Below are 22,557 nucleotides of genomic sequence, written 5' to 3'. Positions count from 1 at the left end.
CCACCCTACCGAACTTCGCAGTGTGCTCGTAACAAGAATTGCCAGTTTCCTTGTCCAGGTTACTTGGTGCTCGAGGAGGTAATCTCTTTGCCTATTTTCTGCCGTGAAAAAGTGAATAAAGCTTTGGCGCAGCACAACGGCCACATAACGGTATCTTTTTTTTTCCAGACATGCTTTATAAGCGAAGAAAGCCTGCGCTTCTGCTCTGTGCAATCAGCTTCTTTCCGGGCATCGCTCTGATATTTCTCAAACACGCAAAGCCTGGGAATCACGCTGGGGAAAATGAAATGACTTTGGTCAACGGCACGACGATCGCCCAAAAACTGCCCACCAAATTGTCTCCCAAAAATACGTCTATCAAATCAACTGGATTTTTCCGAAAAGATTATTCTAAAACACCATTGGTCAACGTTGGTGACCTGTGCTTTGCGGCGGGCACAGTCCCTGGATTGGAGACTAGGACGTGCGTGTGTTCTCCGGGCTGGCATGGTGTCCACTGCTCCATTCCTGAAGCGGTGTGGACTAACGAAGAGTTCCAGATAGCCTACGCGAACGGGTACATAACGCGTCGCTCACAGCCGCGTACTCTCGTAAACGGCCTCCTCTTCAATCACGAACTCGACTTCGTGAAAATACGCGTTCAGGAACTTGGAGACACGGTCGACTATTACCTCATCCTTGAGTCCAACTACACCTACTTCGGCGCACCGAAGGGTCTCCACTTGCGTTCGAACTTAAGTGACGGCTTTCTTCGCGAGTACAGCCGCAAGATCGTTCCGCTTGCACTGGGAGTTTACAACTACGGTGACGGCAGCCCGTGGGCTCCCGAACGCTACTGTTACACTTCCGTCTGGCGCGAGGGGCAACACCGACTTCCGAGCCTGCGCGACGACGATCTCTTTTGGATAAGCGACGCCGACGAAATAATTAGCCGCGACGTTCTGCTCTTTCTGAAGCATCACGACGGCTACGGTGAGCCCATTTCCATTAGTCTGCGTTGGTTCATGTACGGCTTCTTCTGGGAGATGGATAAGGCATCCGTCGTAGCAGGAGTGTGCACGGTGGGGTTCATGCGCCGTGTCCTTGGCAATGACTCATGGCTTCTCCGTGGAACGAGGGACTTCCGCCACGTTGGGTTGCCTAACACAGGGACCTTTCAAGAACAGTGGACGCTGAGTGGAACGGAACCTCGCTATTCGGGGTGGCACTGTTCCTGGTGCTTCACTGCTCGCGGCATACAGGTGAGGGTGGCTTCCATATCTCGACCATCAGCAGAGATTACCTCTTAACGGCATTTACTACACAGAGAACTCGTGTAACACATCCCCCTTCGAAGCCAGTAATGCAGAAGCGGCTTCATAAGAACTTGTTCTAAAAATCTCTGCGAACAATCTGCCATAAAGAAACAAATGTTTTTAAAAGACTATTTTTTTTCGAAAACGGTCATTTTCCTAGTACGAAAATTTTTATCTGTGGTCAAAAAATGGCTAAGTGAGAAGTTACTGCAGTCAAAATTGGGGTTCAGTGCACTGCGAACGACAAAAGCAGGCGACCGAAGTTCGCCGATATAACACCACGCTTGAAAAAAGAACAGCGAGAAAATAGTACCATGGTTGAAAAATCACTGCGAGAAAATAGTACAACGACAAAGCAGGAGAACGCTTAAAAAACTACTCCCACCTCCCCTCGCGGGAACCCCTGTGTAGATGCGACGCATAGGGTGCTCCGTTGTTGTTTCCGTTAGGTTGATTCTCCCATCGCGTGAAACATGCCGTGAACCCCCTGCCGCGGCTATGACGCAACGTGGCGCGGCTATGACGTAACACAATCCAACAAAATGCAATTTAATCCAATCCAATCCAATCCAATCCAAGCCAAGCCAAGCCAAGCCAAGCCAAGCCAAGCCAATCAAATCCAATCCAATGCCCCTCGCGAGAGAGTGTTCGCTATCGGAGAGGAGAGGGGGTGAGCGGAGGAGAGCGCAGCTCGCGCGGTGAGGAAAATGGGGGAGGGGTGTGGACGGACAACAACAACGCCATATGGAGGAACAAGGCTAGTGAATGAGATGCAGTCGCATCTAATAGTCCGGGATAGTAAGGCACACGTCAACAGAGCAATACCACACAAAATTATGAGAAAACAGCATGTCAAAACAATGCGCTGGCGTGCGACGCCCAAAGTGTAATTGCCCACCGTTTTAACCAGTGTAAATCTTCTTTCAGTACGGCCAACGTTTTATGAGTGTTTTCTTGTGTTTTTTATCTTTCTAGAAAAAACGCTCCCGCTTCTCTGATTTCAAAGAATGCCGCCTAAACATTTCCCCACTGTATTCAGGTAATAATAAAAACAATTTTGAAGGAATTTGGACAATTTTGAACAAAACAAAAAATTTTACCCACAGTTATGCCATTTTTATGTGTTCATGACTGGTGATACCTTTCCAATGTACGCAAAACTCGTCGTTCTTTCCTCTCGATCTCCGAATTGTAAATCTTATATCTATATTTCTTGTTTGTAATTGAATTTCTTGGAGCATCAAAGTTCGTTTTTATGCAACAGCTTTAGTTAACTCAGTAGGTCGAGAATGTACGCCATGAAAAAAGATGGCAACCAAATATCCGGCATATGACGTACAAAATTCCCGACGGAAGGCATCCAAAAAGGGTGAAAGCTGAAAAACAAACGACACTTCAACGAGTGCTCCATTAAGCATAATTTTCTATTCAAGTGCCCGCAAACAATGTAAAAAAATCGAGTTTAAACGATTGGGCAAATTTGAGGCTTGGGAGTCTGACTGAATGGCCTTGGAATGCTGGACGGGCGCGCAACCAACATACCACTCCACAGACGTTTTATTTTAAATGAAGCTCTCTATGCCCCTTTAATGGCACTCGTGCAGTCACCAAATCACGCTCGAGGAAATCCGAATTTACACAATAGGTTTCACAAAACGGTGATGATGATGTTCAGCAAAGCCACATCAAGTACATCAAGAAAAAATCCAGGGCTATCTCCACTAACGTGAAACCTACGGAGGGGAAAAGCATGCAGTGTACAGTCAAACATATATCGAACAAAAATATTTCAGTTACGGAAATACATTGGAAACATAATCCTTATAACGAAGTTCACATCCGATATATCCAACTCCGCGCGCCTAAAATGGCCGCCGAAATGCATGGTCTCGGAGCGGCGATTGAGATGTGGATTGGCCGCGACCACGGAGCAAGAGTGGCGACTTAAACATTGCGCCTCGCACGGAGCGACGTGACCACCGACATTTTCCGTAACTGTTTCCGACGCGCGGGACTCGCAAAGGAACCCGCGCAGTCAGCGAGTCCGGACCAAGACAGCAGCATCGGTGAACTGTGGGAAGAGCTCTCCCACATTCCCGATGATGTCGCGAGTGAAAGCCGTCCGATGCTTATAATGAAGCGCTTTCGGCAATGTGCTTCGCCAATGTTTCTTAGATTCTGGAGGACGCGGACTCAAACTGGTGCAAATAATGTTTCGTGTAGAGATTGCTATGCTAGTTGAAGCCCCCAAAACAAAAGTGAAAACAAAAATCACCGCTTTTTTCTTTGCAAAGTAGGCAGTTTAAGCGGAAAGTAGCTTTAATACTTGCAATAAATGGATTATTTTGGGTATGGGTAATGGCTACTTTACTGTGTTCGTTTTTACATGCGGGGATGGTGGAGTTGAGGAGGGCGAGGGGGCTCCCGCGGATTGCGAACTTGTAACGATAAGTTCGTTATAGGGGGGTTTGGCTATATCGAACTATTGGATATATCGAACTAATCGCGGTGCATATTGCAATTCGCTATAAACGGGTTTGACTGTATAAGTGTGTTCATAGCGCCTTGGAGTTTTTGCCAACGGAGATGAAACCGTTGAGGGGTAGAGGTATACAGCTTTGCTGTAAACGCCTCTTGTTTTTGAAGCACGAAGCTGTATAGCCCGAGGTGTAAACAAGTGTCCCGGTGTTTTTTAAAGATAATAGTCTTTCTTGGGCTACTTAAATGCCGAAATTTTGGCCTGTGTTTCTGTCTGCCCGTCTGTCTGTCTGTGACTCCATTCAGCGACTCTGCCAAAATGAAACATTGGTTGCGTAATAATAGTCTTAGATATACCCACAGGCAAATCGAAACGTGTGAATCCTGTGTGAATACTCATAATTTTCAATATTGTTGAAACTGAACAAGACATTACGCAAATATAAGGCAGAAAATCAATAACTAAGCGGTTTTACAGTGTTCATGTGCAAAATGAATTATGGATCCATCCTCTCCCACTGCACCAACTCCCCACGACGATAGCCCCCCCCCCCCCCCTTCACTTTTTGTTCACGGCCCAACAAGCCTACTTCCTCCGCCGACTGCAAACCGAGACCTACTGCAGCCCAGTAGGGTACCAGTAGGGTACCAGCCCAGTATATAAACGTTTGTTTATTCAGTTTGTTTGTTTATGTTTGTCTAACATCTCCAATAAATCATTATTAATGCCTATCTTCCATTCCCTCGTGCCTTCCCATTTAAGCGGCATCCGACGCATTTTGCTTCCAGGCCACACGGGGCCTACTGCTGAATGGAACGGCCGATTTTTTGCCGAACCATTTTCAGATAGGCGTCCGGTGGATGTCTTTCCTACACAATCGCTCCTGGCGCGAGGAAGTGTCCACAGATATCAACATCTAGAGAGATGACGGAAAGCTGCTATCACATGCTTGGGCGACTATAACCACCTTGCGCACGCTTGAGTTTTACGGTTTTGTGAGCCCCGCCAGCGTGATGTTATATGCATCACATCACCAGACTATCTACGCCCACTGCAGGGCAAATGTTTATTCCATTAATCTCTTATTATCCGAGTCCTATGCTAACGCGACCAATTTATCACCGCAAACGTCTTGATCTCATCTGTCCATCTAACTTTCCGCCACCCCCTGCCACGCTTGCCTTATCTAGGGATCCAGTCTGTTACCCTAAATGACCAGCGGTTATCTTGCCTTCGCATTACATGCCCTGTCCACGTCCATTTCTTCTTCTTCATTTCTACTAATATGCCCTTAATACGCGTGTGTTCCCTGACCCACTCCGCTCTCTTCTTGTCCCTTAATGTTACACCTTTCATCTTCCGTACCACTGCTCGCTGAGTCGTCCTCCGTTTGAGTTGAACCCTCTTAGCAAGCCTCCAAGTTTCTGCTCCGTAGGTGTACCGGTAAGATTCAGCTGTTATACGCTTTCTTCTTCAGGTACAATGGTAGGCTGCCATTCATTATCTGAGAATGAAAGTGTGATGTCATATTAACCAGTACCATATGCGGGACAAACCCACTTAACCTTAATTTGCATCGAGCCCATCTTAACCCCTCCCGTCTTTGTGCTGCTTGCGGTGAAATTAAAGCAATTACTAATTGTCTGAGTGTTGCGGCGTTTTTTTTTTCACTTGGATACTTTGCCTGGCGGCCCCAATTGAACGCCCTGGCTTTACTCCGTCGATTTTGTCCTCATCTCGTTCAAGGAGGCATTCTTGGGGTTCTGTCACAGAGGTCAGGAGAACTTGACTAAGGACTGTAAGCTACTGCTTTTTGAAAGTAAGAAATGGGAAAAGCAACAACGCTTTCAGTTCACTTGGCACCGTAACTGCAAAAGTTTTACGCGACGCAAGAACGGTGACCGAAAGCACCAGATCAGAATAGTGGACAATCTTGCAGACACCAATGCAGAGAACCGATAATCTATGTATGACGCCACCCCGCTAACGTTTCCTGTTCTTTTTCTTTAACATGAATATAAGTTAACATAAGTACTTATATTCTTTAACAGAAATTTAAGTACATAAACTTAGACCAGATTGATAGCTTTGTAGGCCCAGAATTTCACTCGTCGCTGAAGTGGTTTCACGTCAACATGCCATCTGAGAGAAATAAATTGGACGCTTTGGAAGTTTTACATAGTGAACTAAAAATGAGATTCGATACAGTTATGCTAACCGACACATGGTATGAAAATAACGATGTACCATTTAGTGCCATAGGATATCACACGCACAACCTGAACGGACAAACCGGTAGGGGTGGCGGGGTTGCTATTTTGATCAGAAATGATACGAAATGCGAGTTAATGCCACCCTTTACGTGCTCGACACGGGATATTGAGATTATCACTCTACAGTGCAACCAAAAAGTTTTACAACAGTATACCGGCCTCTGGACGGCAACGTAACATCTGTTTTTGGTTACTTAGAACGTCTTGTCTCTTATACGAATGATGATATGCTGAACATTATTTGTGGTGGTGATTTTAATCTTAACGTTTGGTTGGAACGTGGACCTGTTAAAGAATTTATTATTTTACTTGAAACACATTGCGTCATAAATACTATCTCATTACCAACAAGGGTAACACCCAGCTCGTCTACGCTGATAGGTTTATTTCTAACAAATTATAAATCCTGTCAAACTAAAGCTGGAGTCCTGGCGTACCACACTAGCGATCAGCTTCCAATTTCCTTGTGCGTAAATACTACCGGTAAATAAAAACGGTTCAGGGAAGAACTAAATTATCAGGGCATTCTACCATCTCAACTGCATCGGTTCCGGCACCAGATAATGAAATCAACTTGGTCGGAAGTGTTTGCTTCTCCAGATGGTGATACTGCTTATGACATATTTTTAAATAAATTCAAGGGGGTGTACAGTAGATACTTCCCTTTTAAAACAATTAGCATATCCAAGAGAGTTAGGAAGCCATGAATAAAAAGGGATTGTCAACAAAAATTAACGTAAAAAATAGCTTGTACCATAGTTTTATGCAAGTGGAGAATGAGAAGAAATTTCACGAGTTCAAAAGATATCGTAATGACTTGAATGAGGAACTTAAAAAGCAAAAATTCAATAATTTGGAGACAGTTTTCAGCCAATTGAAAGCAATATGAAGGCTTTATGGAGGAAATTAAACCAACTTTTGAAAAACTCTCGCCTCGCGAAACCAATTGATGAACTCCTTATCAATGGTGCAAAAAGAAATGGCCAAGATTTATCAAATCTCTTAAATACGCATTTTATTAATTTACCTATACCGTCTATCAGGCCCACACTGCAAATAATGGCAGCCAGTTTAATAGCATGTTTTTAAACCATGTTTCTGCTGAATAAGTGTTCTGCACTTTAGCAGCCCTAAAATACCAACTGTTGCGACGCGGAAGACATACAAATAAAACCGGTAAAATTTGTAATCGATGTCATAGCTCCGGTGTTAATACGTATTTTTAACTTGCCTTTTTGCTGAGGTATTTTTCATAAAAAAATGCAAATAACCTTGGGAACTACCATCCTGTTTCTATTTTACCAGTGTTTTCTAACGGGGTTAGAAAAAGTTATCTATGTTCGCCTCGCATCCTTTGCAGATAAAACAAACTTAGCAACAGAGGCACAGTGCGGTTTCTGCCCTCATCGATCCACACAAATGGCTCGCCTTGACCGAAAATAATACATTCTCAAAGGTACAGAGGGCAAAACATTTGTGCTAGGAATATTTCTCGACTTCACTAAGGCCTTTGAATACTTAAACCGAGATCTTTTACTTGATAAACTAAGATATTCTAGAATAAGAGGGCAACCGTTACAATTAATCAAATTGTACCTATCCAATAGATTTCAGTTCGTTAAAAACAACGGGTGTTCTTCAACTCTTTTGCAGACCCGAAATGTAGTTCCCCAGGGCAGCGCGTTAGGACCCTTCTTGTTCAACATATATATAAATGATATTGTACACATCAATTCTCGGGCAAAATTTGTTATATACGCAGACGATACCAACATATTTATATCTTCTGCCTTACACTCTGCGATACCACAAACATTATATTATCCAAAATCATGAAATGAAGACCTGATAATGGTTTAGTAATTAATGCTTCAAAAATCGAAGAAACCATATTCCTTGCCAAAGCTATAGTCGCTACCCCGTCCTTTAGGTATAACTTACACGAGCAATATGTTGTGGGATGAACACGTGAATATTGTGTCACAGAAACTCTTCATCTGTTCTTCTTCATAAGTTCTTCATAATAAATTCTTCATCTGTTGCTATGACCTACCGCATGCCCCCTTTGCTTTCCGAGGTTTTCTTGACTGCCAACACTTATTCTCTCTCTCTCTCTCTCTCTCTCTCTATATATATATATATATATATATATATATATATATATATATATATATATATATATATATATATATATATATATATATATATTTATATATATATATATATACATTCATTTAGTATTTATTTGTTAGTACGTAGGGCATATACCTACCTGGGAACAATTTGTATCAAACTAATATTGCAATGTCTGCTATGTGTACGCCTTCTGTTTATTAGTGCTCCGTAAGCCCAGTATTATTCATTATAATTTCTCTTTGTATACCGCATATTCAAAGCGGTCTTTATTACATTCTCTGTTGGGAGTGCTATGCCAATCGCTGTAGACAGAAGGCGGGAGGGGACTTGTAAAGCTGTTCACACAGCTTTTTTCCTCTCCTCCTTCATCGCCGATGGAAATTGAACCAGTAAAAAAAGGTGTGGTTACGGCCATTCACACGTACATTTTAAGACTAGACTCCTGTCCTGTAACCCTTTCAGAAATTGGTGTATCTCCTACTCTTGTAACCATGACGTCAATCTACATTTCTTTTGCAATTGTAACATTCAATTCTGCGGCATTCAAGTTCGTAAAATATTCACTTTCTTGGGCTTTCACATTTTGATATGGCGTCTCATATTGTGCCTGGAAGAAGTTTTCCGAGTAATTCAATATTGTTTAGAGGTGAAGCGGACTTTAAGAGTATCGCTATAGCTTGGTATTTGTAAGCCCATTTTTCTACATTGCCTGTTGCGCAGGGAATCAAGGCCTTTCACGGAAAGGTTATGTATACAGACTAACTCTTGAGTTATCAAAAATATTCCGAAACAAACCGTATAATAATTAGCCGCCAAGACAACCCTACCATTGCGCCGAGTTTTATTTCCTTGTCATAAGTATTTCGCAAGAAAGTTGTAAGCGCTAGAGAAATATTTCCTGTCTCAATTCCTGGCCACCTTCCGACGCAACATGGTTGCAGAAGTATTCGAAAACAAATTGTATTACAATTAGCTACTAAGGCGACTCTGACATTCGCACCAAGGCTTCGGTGGGCATCTGTTTTCATCTGGCGGAAGGAGACTGGACTTTTGTGGTGTCTATCATGTTTAATTCTGCATCATGTGGATGGTAAGCGCAGTAACTAATCTTCCTCGGACAGCGGTTACTGCTTTACGCCTAATGTGCTTCTCACTGTTTCTGCAGGTGAAGCTGGCTTCCGCGCAGAGAGACGATGGGATACGCTGGGGGGACGTCGTCAACAAAACCGACCTGGAGTACATCCAGTCACTGAGGAAGACTGGAAAATATTTCGACAATACGACAACACTGAGGGGGTGCGATCCCGTCGACGCAGCTCCAGCATACGTCAAGCATCACCAACGTTTGTTTCCATACCTTATGCGTGCCTAAAAATAGCCCATTTCAATATACAAATCGTGCAATGTGTCTTCTTTTATGATGTGTACCCTTGCGTACCATGTTTCGTGCTGTGCACTCCTTTTTGTAGCGTGAACTACACTGGCCGACGTTGAGCAGTTTCGCGTGGCTCCTGGAGAGCCGCGCTGCGCATGCGCGAAGAGCAGTGACGTCTCACGGCGCACAGCTGGCGCGCCGGAGCTGCCGCCGCCGCGACTGGATCGGATTGAATTGAATTGAATTTGATTGGATTGATTTAGGTTGAATAAAATTGGAATAAATTGGATTGTATTGGATTGGGAATTGTTTTAGCAGCAGTAAGCATGACAATCATCTAACCCTAGACAAGCAGGAAACGTAAGAATAAGCAGCTGAACCTTAGCTCACGCTACGCATATCCTGGCATAGCGGAGCTAAGCCACTGCTAATTGTTATAACTTTCCTTATTTCGCTGTACATCTAATTGGTAGACTTGCACATTTATATAAAAAATTTGGTTTCAATATGTGCTTAGTGGTTTTTGTTTTCTTTTTTCAGCAAACGCATTAGCTTTTCTGTGTTGCACTGCTACATTTTCGGAATGCAATCTTGGCTTCTTTTGCTTAGTTTGTAAGTGTGTATACATTTTTCTTTGCGTGTTTTTGTTACTGTAGTAGGATTCAAGTGGTTTGTTTTGTATTCAATTCTACAGAAAATGTACCGCATGTATATTGACCTCTGCTGCTTAGCGCCCGGACTAGTATGACGCCCTCGACAAGCAGTTTGTATGCAAGTTTCATCTTCGGCCTTGCCATGAAGCGAGAATCATGAATAAAAACCGTTGAATCCTTTGATCATATTTGTTTTGTTAAGCTGTACAAAACAAGAGCGCGGTGATGTCTCTTCTCTAATTTTTTTGCAGTCTCCCTACTGTGCTTCTATAGAGCTCTACTACAGGCATAGGTTGTATTCAATGACATGGCAAGCATGCGGGCAACCATGCTAGTGCGCTGCCATGCGTTTGTTCAAACGTCTGTGTTGCTAAGGCAACGCCGCACTGGTTATGTCGGGCTCCACGAGACGGCAGTAGTTGACGGTGCTGGCACCCGAAAAGGCACACCACATGACTACAGCGAGCTATTCGGTGGCCCAAACTATGCCCCGCCGAGCGCGAAGTAATACCTCGATGCCAAACACTGGTACGTGCAGCACCATACGATGTACTTATCGTGAGACACGGTTGAAATCGTTGCAAGGCTAGGTATAACGGAAAAAACTCCGGAGCCAACGAGTGCGCGGCATGGCAGCATCGTGATGGACCTAATCGCGTGCATGTGCAAGTGAAAGCCGATTGCCACTCAAAGTCTGTCACCTGTTTAAGGACAACAACAGATATATTGGTGAAAATTTTTCTGCGTGGAAGCTTAAGTTAAGTGATTTGTTCAAAGGCTGCTTGCGATCCACCAGCGCTTGTGCCGACTGGGCAGTGAAAGCATGGCACGGCTCGGGAGACGAATTCGTATGCACTAGCTGCCACGCTGCCATCGTATCTGAATTAGCGTACGCGTGATACATTTCCTCAGTGTAGTGTGTTAGTATCGCTATCTCTCTGTGTCTCTTTCTATCTCAATCTATCTCTCTCTGTATCTCCCTATCCCTCACTCTATCGCTCTATCTCTCTCTGCATCTCTATCTCTATATCTCTGTCTATCTCTCCATCTCTGTCTATCTCTCCATCTCCGTCTATCTCTCCAGCTCTCTCTGTTCCTCTGTATCTTCCTCTCTTTCGTTCTATATTTCTCTCGCTCAATCTCTACCTCTCTCTCATTATCTCTCCCTCTCAATCTTTACCTCTCTCTTATTATCTCTCTCTTTATCTTTCTCTGTGTGTCTCTCTCTCTCTCTATCTCTCTGTGTACCTCTCTTTATCCCTCTATCTCTCTGTCTCTCAGTCTCTCTCTATTTCTATCTTTGCCTCTATCTCTCTGTCTTTCTCTCTATGTCTCTCTCTATCCTTTTATCTTTTTATCTCTCTCTATATCTCTCTCTCTCTCCCTGTTTCTTTCAATCTCTCTACGTCTCTCTATCTCTCTCTCTACTATTCGGTCTTTCTATCTTTATATCTCTCTATATCTCTCCAGCAAAATTAGCGTACGCGTGAAACATTTCCTCAAAACCACTCTCCGGTTTTTGCACTCAACCTTGCATTCAACAACACTTGTGGCGAAATGCGTGGTGGCAGGCAACTGCAGCGTTGGCCTCTTAAAGCGCCGTGTCGCTTTAGTTCACACCTGCGGTTTCATTCTCTGGGGATGCAAAGGGCTCGATGGTTAGAGAAGCGCCAACACATATTCTGAGCGCGATTAATAATATGTTGACGACACCACCGAGAATCGGGTTGAAACTCAGCTGGCGATGCACACTGTTTTTTTTCTGCAAGATGCGGGCGCAAAGCGCATGTGCAGTTACAGCGGACACGGTTTTGGCGGTTTTCAGTGTTTCCAAAAGAAAAAGTCGCCCGCTAAACTTTTCAGTGAGCACATTCTATATCTTATCTTAACGTTTTTCACGTGGAAGCTAACAGGCAATGCTTGTTCAGTTTTGTCGAGTGGCTGTAATCAGTGTTGGTTAGAACATCACTGGTTAGCAGCAGCTTCATTATATATAAAAAAATCCCGCACCTTTTCAACTAACGAGAAACCTGGGGAGGGGCGAAGCAATGAGTGTGTTAGTGTATTCTCAGCGCCTTCGCGTTTTTGCTTACAAGGATGAAATCTTTGTGGGGTTTGCTGGGGTTTTGTGTGGTTTTGAGCTTTGCTGTAAAAGTCTCGTGTCTTTGAAGCACGAAGCGTTTCAGTGCGAGGTGTTGGAAAACGAGTGTCCCGGTGTGCTTTTTTAGTATGTCTTTTCCACCATGGTGATGACACGTCCTGGCGCGAGGCGTTTCATAACGAGTGTTCCGGTGTGTTCTTTTAGTACGCGTTATGTCCTAGAACAAGGTTTTGGAAAGCGAATGTCCTGGTGTTTTAGTACCGTGAATACATGATACGAGATACGACGACGACGACAGGTGTCGACAGTCCAAGACCGGAAGGGGCTGCGCCCCTTTGCTGTACACGCCATTGGCTGACACAAACTCAGTGGCTATGTAATTGCGTTGGGGAAGCTATGTTAACCCTTTATTTGGGCGCGTAATATGCGTGGAAGTATCTGCTATCGTACGGTACTTCGAAAAACTGGTTATGTGGGACTCGTATTTCTTTGTGAGCATAACCGACACCAACTCATGTCTTTTTATTCCTTATTCTTGTGACCTGAGCATATTTGTTTACCGTGCTTCGAAAATGCAGTTTTGTACACTGCGCTTAGCAACATCTTACATTTGACAGGTGATGATATTCTGTGTGTGCTTTTTGTGTTGCACAATTTTTTCATGCATTATTTTAGGGTTATCGAGTGAACCCTTTCTCCGGCATTGCATTAGTCCTTCTGTGCCTCACCTTTACAAGCCGTGCTTGTCTCTTCTAGTTTCTGAGTGCTTCGGGCCAACCACCTTCATTCTCAATGGCGATAATAATTCTACAGTTGAACCTGGATATAACGAAGTTGAAAAAAATTCCTAATTTTTCGTTACATGTTTTCCTTACAAGCATGTTTCGAGTTAAGGCGAACGTGAATGAAGAAGAAACGAAACCAAAGTGCTAGACTTGAGTGCCGGTGAACTCGCCCTACAAGAATTATATTTCACAGTAAAAAACGGCGTGATGTGAACCTGCTGCTTTCCTAAAAGCATATTTAGCAAACTCACTCACCCTGTACTCACAAACGCAAATGAACTATCACATTTGCCGTTTTACACATTTCGGTACCTTTACTCCTTTCAAGGACTAAACTTCTGCTCAAAGAAGCCTTTTCGTAAACTTGATGTCCTTTTACCCATTCAGAATTGGTGAGAGGGTGCTAGCTCGGATACTGTACAGGGTGGCGACGTTGTTCTCTCTCGCCGGCGGAATCAGAATGTAAAATTGGGAGCTCGTCTTGGAAACACCCAAACTTTTCGCTTTGTGGCAGCAGAACTTATCACCGATGAATCGATATTGCAGGTAGCAGTAGAGACACGCGTCTAACCACCGACAGGCAGGCCTTGGACCTAACCGACACTACAATCACACGTGAAAATGCACGATAGTTTGCGGTGCGGGCTAAATTAGCCAAATTAGTGCATATCTCGAGACGATGTTTCAGAAAAAGGGCAAAAAACAATGGCTGATAAGCGTAGAGAACTTGTTACATCAAGGTTAACCACCGCAGCGCCTTGGTTACATAGAGGTCGCAAGCACATGGCTTTCAATAGGGCTTCCAATCGGAAATTTTGAAAACTTTATTAAATACAGAAATTCATTACATAGAGATTCGTTACATCCAGGTTTCACTGTAATACAATCAGGCGGGGAAATACAAACAAATCTTCATACTCATGGGACATCGCAATCCCTCACAATCTGCCTCTATCACTACATCTATCCATCTCTCTCTTTATATTAACATCTATATATTTCTGTGTTTCTCTTTATTTCTCCCTCTCCATCACTAGCTCTCTCTGTCTCTCTTTATGTCTCTATCTCTCTCTACCTCTATCTCCATGTCTATTTATCTATATCTTTATCTCTCTCTATTGCTCTGCCTCTCTCTATATGTCTATCCCTCTCTCTGTATCGCTTTAACTCTATCTCTACGTCTCTCCATCTCTATCTTTATCTCTCTATCTCTCTCACGATCTATCTGTCTATCTCTATCTCACTATCCGTCCATCCATCCATCCATATTTCTCTCTTTATCTCTTTCTATCTCCATCTCTCTCACTCTTTCTCTCTCGTTCTCTATCTCTCTGTATCTATCCCTATCTATCTCTCTCTCCCTCTCTATGTCACTCTCTCTTGGTCTCTCTTTATCTCCTTTTTCTCTCCATCTCTGTCTAACTCTCTCTCTCTATCTTCATCTCCAGCCCACTCTATCTCCATCTATCTCCATCTATCTCATTCCCCTCTTTCTATCTCTACATCGCTCTCTATCTAGCTCTCTCTACCTCTGTCTATACCTATCTCTCACTCTGGATGCATCTCTATCTCTCTGTATCTCTAAATCACTCGCTATTTTTCTATTTCCCTTTATCGCTCTCTCTATGTCTATCTATCAAACAATAAATATCTCCCTCTGTCTCTATCTCTACATACCTATCTCTCTCCATATCTTTCTCAGTATCTCTCTATCTCTCTCCATCTAGGTATCTCTCACTTTATCACTCTCTCTGTGTATGTCTATCTCTCTTTATCTCCGCATCTCTCTGTATCGACATCTTTTTATCTCTATCTCTCTCGATCTCACTATCTGTCGATTTCTATCTCTCACTTTATCTGTCTCTATCTCTCTCTATCTCACTATCCCCAATCTCATTCTAACCATCTCTATATATCTCTCTATCTTTCTATCTCGATCTCTCTATCTCTATCTCTCCATGTCTGTCTATCTCTCTCTGTCTCTATCTCTGTCTGTCTTTCTTTGTCAATCTTAATCGCTCGCTCTATCTCTCGCTATCTATTCCGCTATCTCGCTGTGTCTCTATGTCTCTCTATTTGTATCTCTATATATCTCTACCTCTATCTCTATCTCCATATCTCTCTCTAAGTCTATCGCTCTATCTCTGTCTCTATTCTCTCAATCTCTATCTCTGTATTTCTACCTTTGTCTACATATCTTTCTATTGCGTTCTCTCAATCTACCTATCTCTATCTCCCAATATATATCTCTCTATCTCTCTGTATCTCTCTGAATATCTCTCTCTATCTCTACCTGTCTGTATTTTCCTATCTTTCTTAATGTGTCAAACTCTCTCTATCTCCCTCTATCCTTCTCTCTTATTGCAACTATCTCTTTCTCTCTATGTCTACATCTCTATATCTCTCCAACTCTATCTCTATGTCCCTCTATCTCTATCATTATCTCTCGCTTTCCGTCTATCTTCATGTCGCTCTGTATATCTACCGCTCCCTCTATCTCTCCGTCTCTATCTCTATATCTATATATATCCATAACCCTAGCTTTCTGTCTCTATGTCTAACTGTCTGTCTCTATATCCATGTCTATTTATCTATATATTTATCTCTCTATTGCTGTCTCTACTTCTCTCTATGTCTATCGCTCTTTCTACCTCTATATCTCTGTATCACTCTTTATCTCTCCATTTCTCTCTCTCTCTCTCTTGCTCTCTATATCTCTATATTACTATCTTCTTGTCTCTTTCCATCTATCAATCTCTATATCGGTCTCTCGTTCTCTCTACATATCTATCTCTTTCTGTCTCTATAAGACTTTATCTCTCTCTCTCTATAACTCAATCGAAATGTTCCTCTATCTCTATCTTTATCTATTGCTCTCTCTATCTCTCTACATATCTATCTCTTTCTGTCTCTATAAGACTTTATCTCTTTCTCTCTATAACTCAATCGATATGTTCCTCTATCTCTATCTTTATCTATTGCTCTCTCTATCTCTCTCTTTCTCTATCACTCGATAGGTCTCTATCTCCCTCTATCTCATTATCTCCCTATATCTCTCTGTCTCCCTATCTCTTTCTAACTTTATCTCTATGTCCCTCTAACTTTATCTCTGAACTCTCTCTCTCTATCTCTCGATATCTCTCTACCTCTATAACTCTGTATCTCTCTCTGTCTGTTTTCCTATCACTCTATCTCACTATCTTTCTATCCCTAACCCTAAATCTATCACTATACCTCACCCAATCTCTTTTTATCTCGCGGTATCTATCTATCTCATTTCATTTTCATTTCATTTATTCTGCAGATCAACCGCTGAACGGCCTCCTGGGCTATAAGCTGCGAGATGCAGCTTGACCTTCCTTTCCCCAACTCTCTCGATCTCTTTATCTCTCCCTATCTCTCTTTCTGTATGCCACCCTAGAAAATTGCGGTCCAGGCAGAGGTTCTCGTTACTCAAAATAACTCAGGCATATCGGACAGCTCCCAACACTTCACTTAACATTCTGGCAGGAGTATCCCTGGTGCACCTTATCATTGAGAGAGAAAATACAATGTTTGCAATTCAACATGAGGGAGCACCATTCACATGGGAGGAGACCGAGTTCCGGGGAGAGCAAATAGGAACAAACTTTGACTCGTGGGAGCACCACCCTAGTGAACTTCTCAGTATAGCATTCGACAGTGGGTCAGAACCGACAGGAGGGCATAAGATCTTCACAGATGGCTCGGCTAGCGAGGAAGGGGTGGGAGCAGCGTATGTGGTATTGGATGAGGCGGGACGCAAAGTAGACAGCCTTCAAATGAAGCTGACAAACTACAGCAACAATTTTGAAGCTGAAGGAGTGGCAATCCTCAAAGCTTTGGAATAAGTCTCAAACCAAGAAAAAGGCCTACAGGTTCCAATTTTTTCCGACAGCCTGTCAACCTTACGGGGAATGGCAAATTCTGAAAACAGGAATATGCTGGTTAACCAGATCAAGTCAAGATACAGGAATATATGCGGGAAATTCCAGATTCAATTCTCGTACGTGAAAGCACATAGTGGAATTGGAGGCAACGAGCTAGCAGATGAACTGGCTAAAGAGGCAATAAACACCGGCACAAAACTAGATATCCCCATATCTAAACGTTTTATTAACAAACAGCTCACCAAGAACATCTTCGAAAAATGGAACAGCATCTGGACCACGGAAGGCAGACTCGGAACTGTACCAATGGATTAGAAATGCCAAACATATACCGGAAAACTTCCCTAGTGACCATCGTACCACACAAGCCTTAACTGGTCATGAAAGGTTTCCGTCCTACCTTTACCGCTTTGGGATCCGCGAAAACTACAACAGTCAATGTGGGCAACCTGCCGAAAAAATGGACCACTATTTAAAAGACTGCAAGTTAACGGAAGAATTCAGAGCAAAACTGAAGAGAAAGCATCATGGCGGGACCATTGAGGCAAAGCCAGAAATAGTGAAGAGCAAAGTATCCATAGCCATTTTAGGTAAAATGGTGGACCACATTAACCTGAAGGCCATATAGACTTGCTCTCTCCTAAATGATAGCTCCTATGCTTCCCTTACAGTCTACTATCAGTATCGTTCGATACCCTCTTCCCCAGCAACTACTCCAAGTGTGCCCGAGCAGAAAAACCACTAAGCAAAAAGCACACATAAGGCCCTCGCAGGGGGGCAGTCGTACGGGTTGGGGAGTCACACCTCTGAAATCACGGGGGATAGGCTACACGACCAGTGCGATTGTCGAAATAGAAGCTTTAACCGCGAGGAATGAACCCAGCGCAATGTGGATTACTTCAAAAGTGTGGCCCCACAACCTACACCGGCACAGCTTAGAAGCTCGCCCTGCCGGCCCAATGTGGGGAGGCTGTGGCCCACGCCGGACAGCCGGTAGATGCCACCGCTCTAGCGGCTACAAAGGACGCCATCCCCACCGACCGCGGCACTTAGGCCGCCGCTGGCCGATGGGCATAAATTGGGGCCAGCACAATGACATCCCATTGCGGTCAAACGCCTAGGGGCCTTGCAGCTACCCCCGCGAGCATACCAAGCGTCACGGGGCCCGTTCTGGCGCGGACTAGGGTCAAGAGGAGATCTTAAAGGGGCACTGACACAAAATTTTGAAGGCGAGATAACTTCGGAGATAGATTGGTGGGAACACATATACATCATCTGCAAAGTATTAGCGGCGAATACAGCCTAGAACATATTTAAAATCAATTTTAAAGTGTGCGAAACGCAACCGAGCAGCCAGCAGAGGACCACGCGCAATCGACATCCCGAGGATATTGTGTAAATAAACAACATCCAACACGTCACGAGTTTGTGTTTGCCGCTTCCGCACTGCCGGCGTTTTTCGCCGGCTCGCCCAGCTCGCCGCTCCAATCGGAGGGCCGGAGGGCGGAGCTTCTGCTCTCGAGAACGAACGACCCGATCGTTGGCGGCGGAGGCGCCGTGATTTCGTCAGCTCATCGGGCAGCTGGACGCGACCAAAGTTCTACAGCGATTCGAGGCACTCTGTTTCTATTACTGTTTATTACCATTGGATGCGAAAACGCGCCGGAGACACGAAAAGCCCACTGAGCGAGCCGCACGGTCGCTGTGCAGGCGGCGGCCACGGCCGCGAAGTGGCCCAGGCCGGCGCAGGTAGCAAGAGTGATAGCTTGTTACCGCTGCCCGAAATTGTCCCCAAGTCCCGACCATGGTGGCTTACATGAGAAAGGAGTTAATGATGCGATGGCGGGTTGCATTAAAAATTGTCATCTGCACCGCTTACGAGAGCGGCACTCGAATATCCGCCGCAGTGCTAAGCCGAACACATCTGTAGGCGGACCTGTAGGCAGACCGGCCGGCTGCTCCCAGCGCGCGTCTTGCCACCCACCGTCTCGAGCGTCGCGCGTCGTTCTTTAGCCGCGGTAGCATTTGCACTCGCAGCGCGTGCGTCACATCCACGGTCGCTTTTTAATTAAGCGCCTCACGAGATCAGTACGTGGGGGCATTCGCAGAAACTGCCGTCGATGCGGATTCGACAGTGCTACGGCGGCTCTGCTCTGTGATATCCCTCCGACGGTCACGTGGTCAGCTTTGTTCACACAAAATCCACAAAATCCATCGTTTTGCGGCACTCGCTGAAACCGAAACTGCGACTGGCCGCATTGAAAATGCCTCTAGTTAAACAACCGTCGCACGCTGAAGCAAATGAGGTTTGTACAGGTTATAAGTAGGTCACTAGCTACTTATCGCAAAAAAAAAAAAAAAAACAAGATGCAAAATTTTTGTGTCAGTGCCCCTTTAATATCGCTTGCCGTGTCAGACCTGTCCTTTCAGGACAGCTGTCCCCTAGTTTTGCGTCATTACCATCTTTATGTAGATGCTTTTATGGCTTCTTTTGCTTGTTTTGTTTTTTGTTTCTTCTTTCTTCTTTTTTTTCCCGCTTTTTTCCTCGTTTTTATTCACCATATAATCACACTTTTCCAGACAGGTGGCCATGCACTGTAAAGCCTGTCAAAAGTGTTGAATACTGACAATATTTCCACTCTCCTGGGTTTATAGTTTGTCATTTTTTTTTCTTTAAACACTGCGCATTGCAGATGTACATATCTTACATTTCCTGGTTTTATTCTCTTCTTTTCAACATATGCGTTACAAGGAGCGGGATAGAGAACAGGCGGACAAAATACCAAAGAAAGAGAAAAAATTTAAAAAAAAATCAGAGAGAAAGAAAAAAGAAAGCACAAAATGAAACCTTTCCCCGCAGTAAAACATAGGGGTAACTCAAATAACGCATGAGCAGGGGTCTCACAAAAGACGCAGACAGGCTGGGAGGGCATAAGACTCAGAAGGGGTAGGCCCAAAAGTCGCAGTACTAGGGCTAGTCCCCTAGGCTTCACCTAGGGGAGGGGGGGAGGCTTTTGACGCTCTTTTGGCTCATTCTAGGGGATGACAAGGGCTGGAGGGACGACCAGACCACAGCTGGGAGGGCGTGCTGGAACCCCTCGAGAATCAGAGGGGGCCACAACAAAAAACGAGACTGGCAGCCACCACTCTCAGGAACACGCAATCTACCGAGCAACACCGCAGGCGCCATACAGAGCCTCAGGACACCTCCTACACCGGTACCGGGACGAAGCAACCACCTTTCAATAACTAAGGAATTGGTCAGGAGAGGAAACAGTGCAGGCGCAGAGACGGCAGACGAGGCGGTGGACTCCGCCAGTTTTCCTTTCAGCCTTCGGAATGTCCGTCCACCAGTTGAATACAACACGGAACCCTCTCAACAATAGCCTGGATTGGAGCAAGGCCTGGAGACTTCGGTTCCCCTTAATTCAAGGTCAGGAGAGGACGAGACCAACCTCATCACTATGGGGGGTATGTTTTCGCCCAGCCAGGAGAGGGAGGCATGGTTTTTCATCCCCCTGGGATGGGCTAGTAACCCCCCCCCCCCACACTCTGGAGTGCAGTAACTTAATTGATGACTAATGTTTAATCCTGCACAGGCACACCCCAAATGGCTTTTCAATAAATGTCGCTGGGCTTCGCGTCCTGGCGGGCGTGGGGGTGTGGTTTGCTATTTCTGCGTCGCCCCGTTCGGCTCCGAGGGTTCTTGGTGGATTTTTATTTTGCACTGCGTTTCGGGTGGGGGGGCTCGGCTTTTGCGGGTGTGCGCGTGTCGCGCGGCGGGGATCGCCTCCGGAGGGGGGAGGGGGGTTCGGGGCCTTGTGGGCGGTGTTTCTCCGGGCTTTGCCTGCGCTGCGGGGGGGGGGGGGGGGGGGGGGGGCAGGGCTGTACTTCAGTGATTAGGCTGGAGTTTTCCAAGAAACTCGTCATTTCGTTTTTGTTGGGTTTTCTCTTTCTCTTTTTCCTGTTTTTGTTTTTTGTTAGGATTTGCTTCGTTTAATTTTCTTTTTACTAAGTTTTAACTCCTTCCCTCACTTACTTTTCCTGACATTTCTTTTTTTATTCATTTTTTATTTTATTTTGTTTTTCTTTTTTTTCATACCGGTTGTACTTACGTGGTACCGGTAGGCACCTTTGCCACTTTACTCAAATGTATGTCACCCTATCTCTCCCAATCTCTCTACATCACTGTCTCTCCATCTCTACCTCGGTCTCTATCTCACTACCTCTCTATATCTCTACCTCTAAATATGTCCCTCTTTCTCTCTCTGTCTATCTATCTCTGTCTTTATCTCACCTTTTGGTTTATCCCTCTCTATCTTCATCTCTCTCTTGTTCTTTCTCTTTCCATCTATCTCTGTCCTATCTCTATCCCTATCTATCTCTCCATGGCTATGTCCCTTTCTCTTGGTCGCTATCTGCCTTTCTCTCCCTATCTCTCGGTATTTCTCTATCACTATCTCTCTCTCTATCTCTATCTCTGTACCTTTATCTCTTTCTATCTCTCTATACCCTATCCCACCGTCTATCACCATCTCTCTCTCGATCTCTACCTCTGTCTCTGTCTCACTATCTCTATCTCTCTACATTTCTGCCTCCAAATCCATCCATATCTCACCCTTTTGCTCTCTGTACCTCTCCATGTCTATCTCTTTCTAGCTGTATCTCTCACGTTTCTGTCTTCATTTCTCTCTTTATCTCCATCTGTCTCTCTCTCGCACCCTTCACTCTCTCTCTCCCTCTCACTCTGTCCTTTTATTTCTCTATCTCTATGTCTTTCGCTATCTCTCTCTTATCTCTCTGCCTAAATCCTTATCTTACTCTCTCTCTCTGACTCGATCTCTATCGGTATCTCTGTACCTACATCTCTATCCCTCTTTCTCTAGCCCTGTCTCCCTTTATCTCTCTCCCTATTTCTCTATATCTCTTAATCTATCTCTATGCCTATCGCCCTCTATTCCTCTCTCTCCAAATCCTTATCACTGCCTCTCTCTATCTTCATATATATGTATATATATATATATATATATATATATATATATATATATATATATATATATATATATATATATATATATATATATATATATATATATATATATATATATATATATATATATACGCAAGAATAGAAAACTTCGAACAAGGTAGAAGCACGATTAAACGTTGGCAACATCGTGCTTCTACCTTGTTCGAAGTTTTCTTTTCTTGTATTCTCTACCATCTTCAAAGTTTTATATATATACATATACATATTTCTTTCAATCTCTATATGTCTGTCGCTATCTATATATCTCTCTAGCTCTATGTCTATCTCACTTTCCTCTCTTCATCTCTCTTTCGCAATGTCTCTATCACTCTCCATCTTTATCTCTATCTCACTCCCTCTCTCTATCGCTCTATTTCTCTGTCTCACTCTATGTCTCATCATCACATCATCATCATCACCAACCTATCTACGCCCACAGCAGGGCAAAGACCTCTCCCATTAATCTCCAATCACCCTGGTCCTGTGCTAACTGCGACCAATTTATCCGCGCAAACTTCTTGAT

The 22,557-nt window shown here is 44.2% G+C and overlaps 1 protein-coding gene across 1 annotated transcript; it reads left to right on the top strand.

Annotated features, from left to right (window-relative positions):
- The first annotated feature begins 244 nt into the window (after positions 1-244).
- Positions 245-10,009, top strand: LOC144161896 (beta-1,4-mannosyl-glycoprotein 4-beta-N-acetylglucosaminyltransferase-like). Its single transcript, XM_077692458.1, has 2 exons — positions 245-1,241; positions 9,349-10,009. Exons 1-2 carry the CDS (start codon positions 288-290, stop codon positions 9,553-9,555), a joined length of 1,161 nt encoding a protein of 386 aa, XP_077548584.1. The 5' UTR covers positions 245-287; the 3' UTR covers positions 9,556-10,009.
- The last annotated feature ends 12,548 nt before the right edge of the window (positions 10,010-22,557 follow it).

The sequence above is a fragment of the Haemaphysalis longicornis genome, unplaced genomic scaffold, assembly GCF_048455015.1.
Source record: "Haemaphysalis longicornis isolate Haplotype H1 unplaced genomic scaffold, Haemaphysalis longicornis Haplotype H1 scaffold_12, whole genome shotgun sequence".
Lineage (NCBI taxonomy): Eukaryota > Metazoa > Arthropoda > Arachnida > Ixodida > Ixodidae > Haemaphysalis > Haemaphysalis longicornis.
The sequence above is the reverse complement of the archived record's forward strand: the minus strand, read 5'-3'. Positions and strand labels throughout refer to the sequence as shown.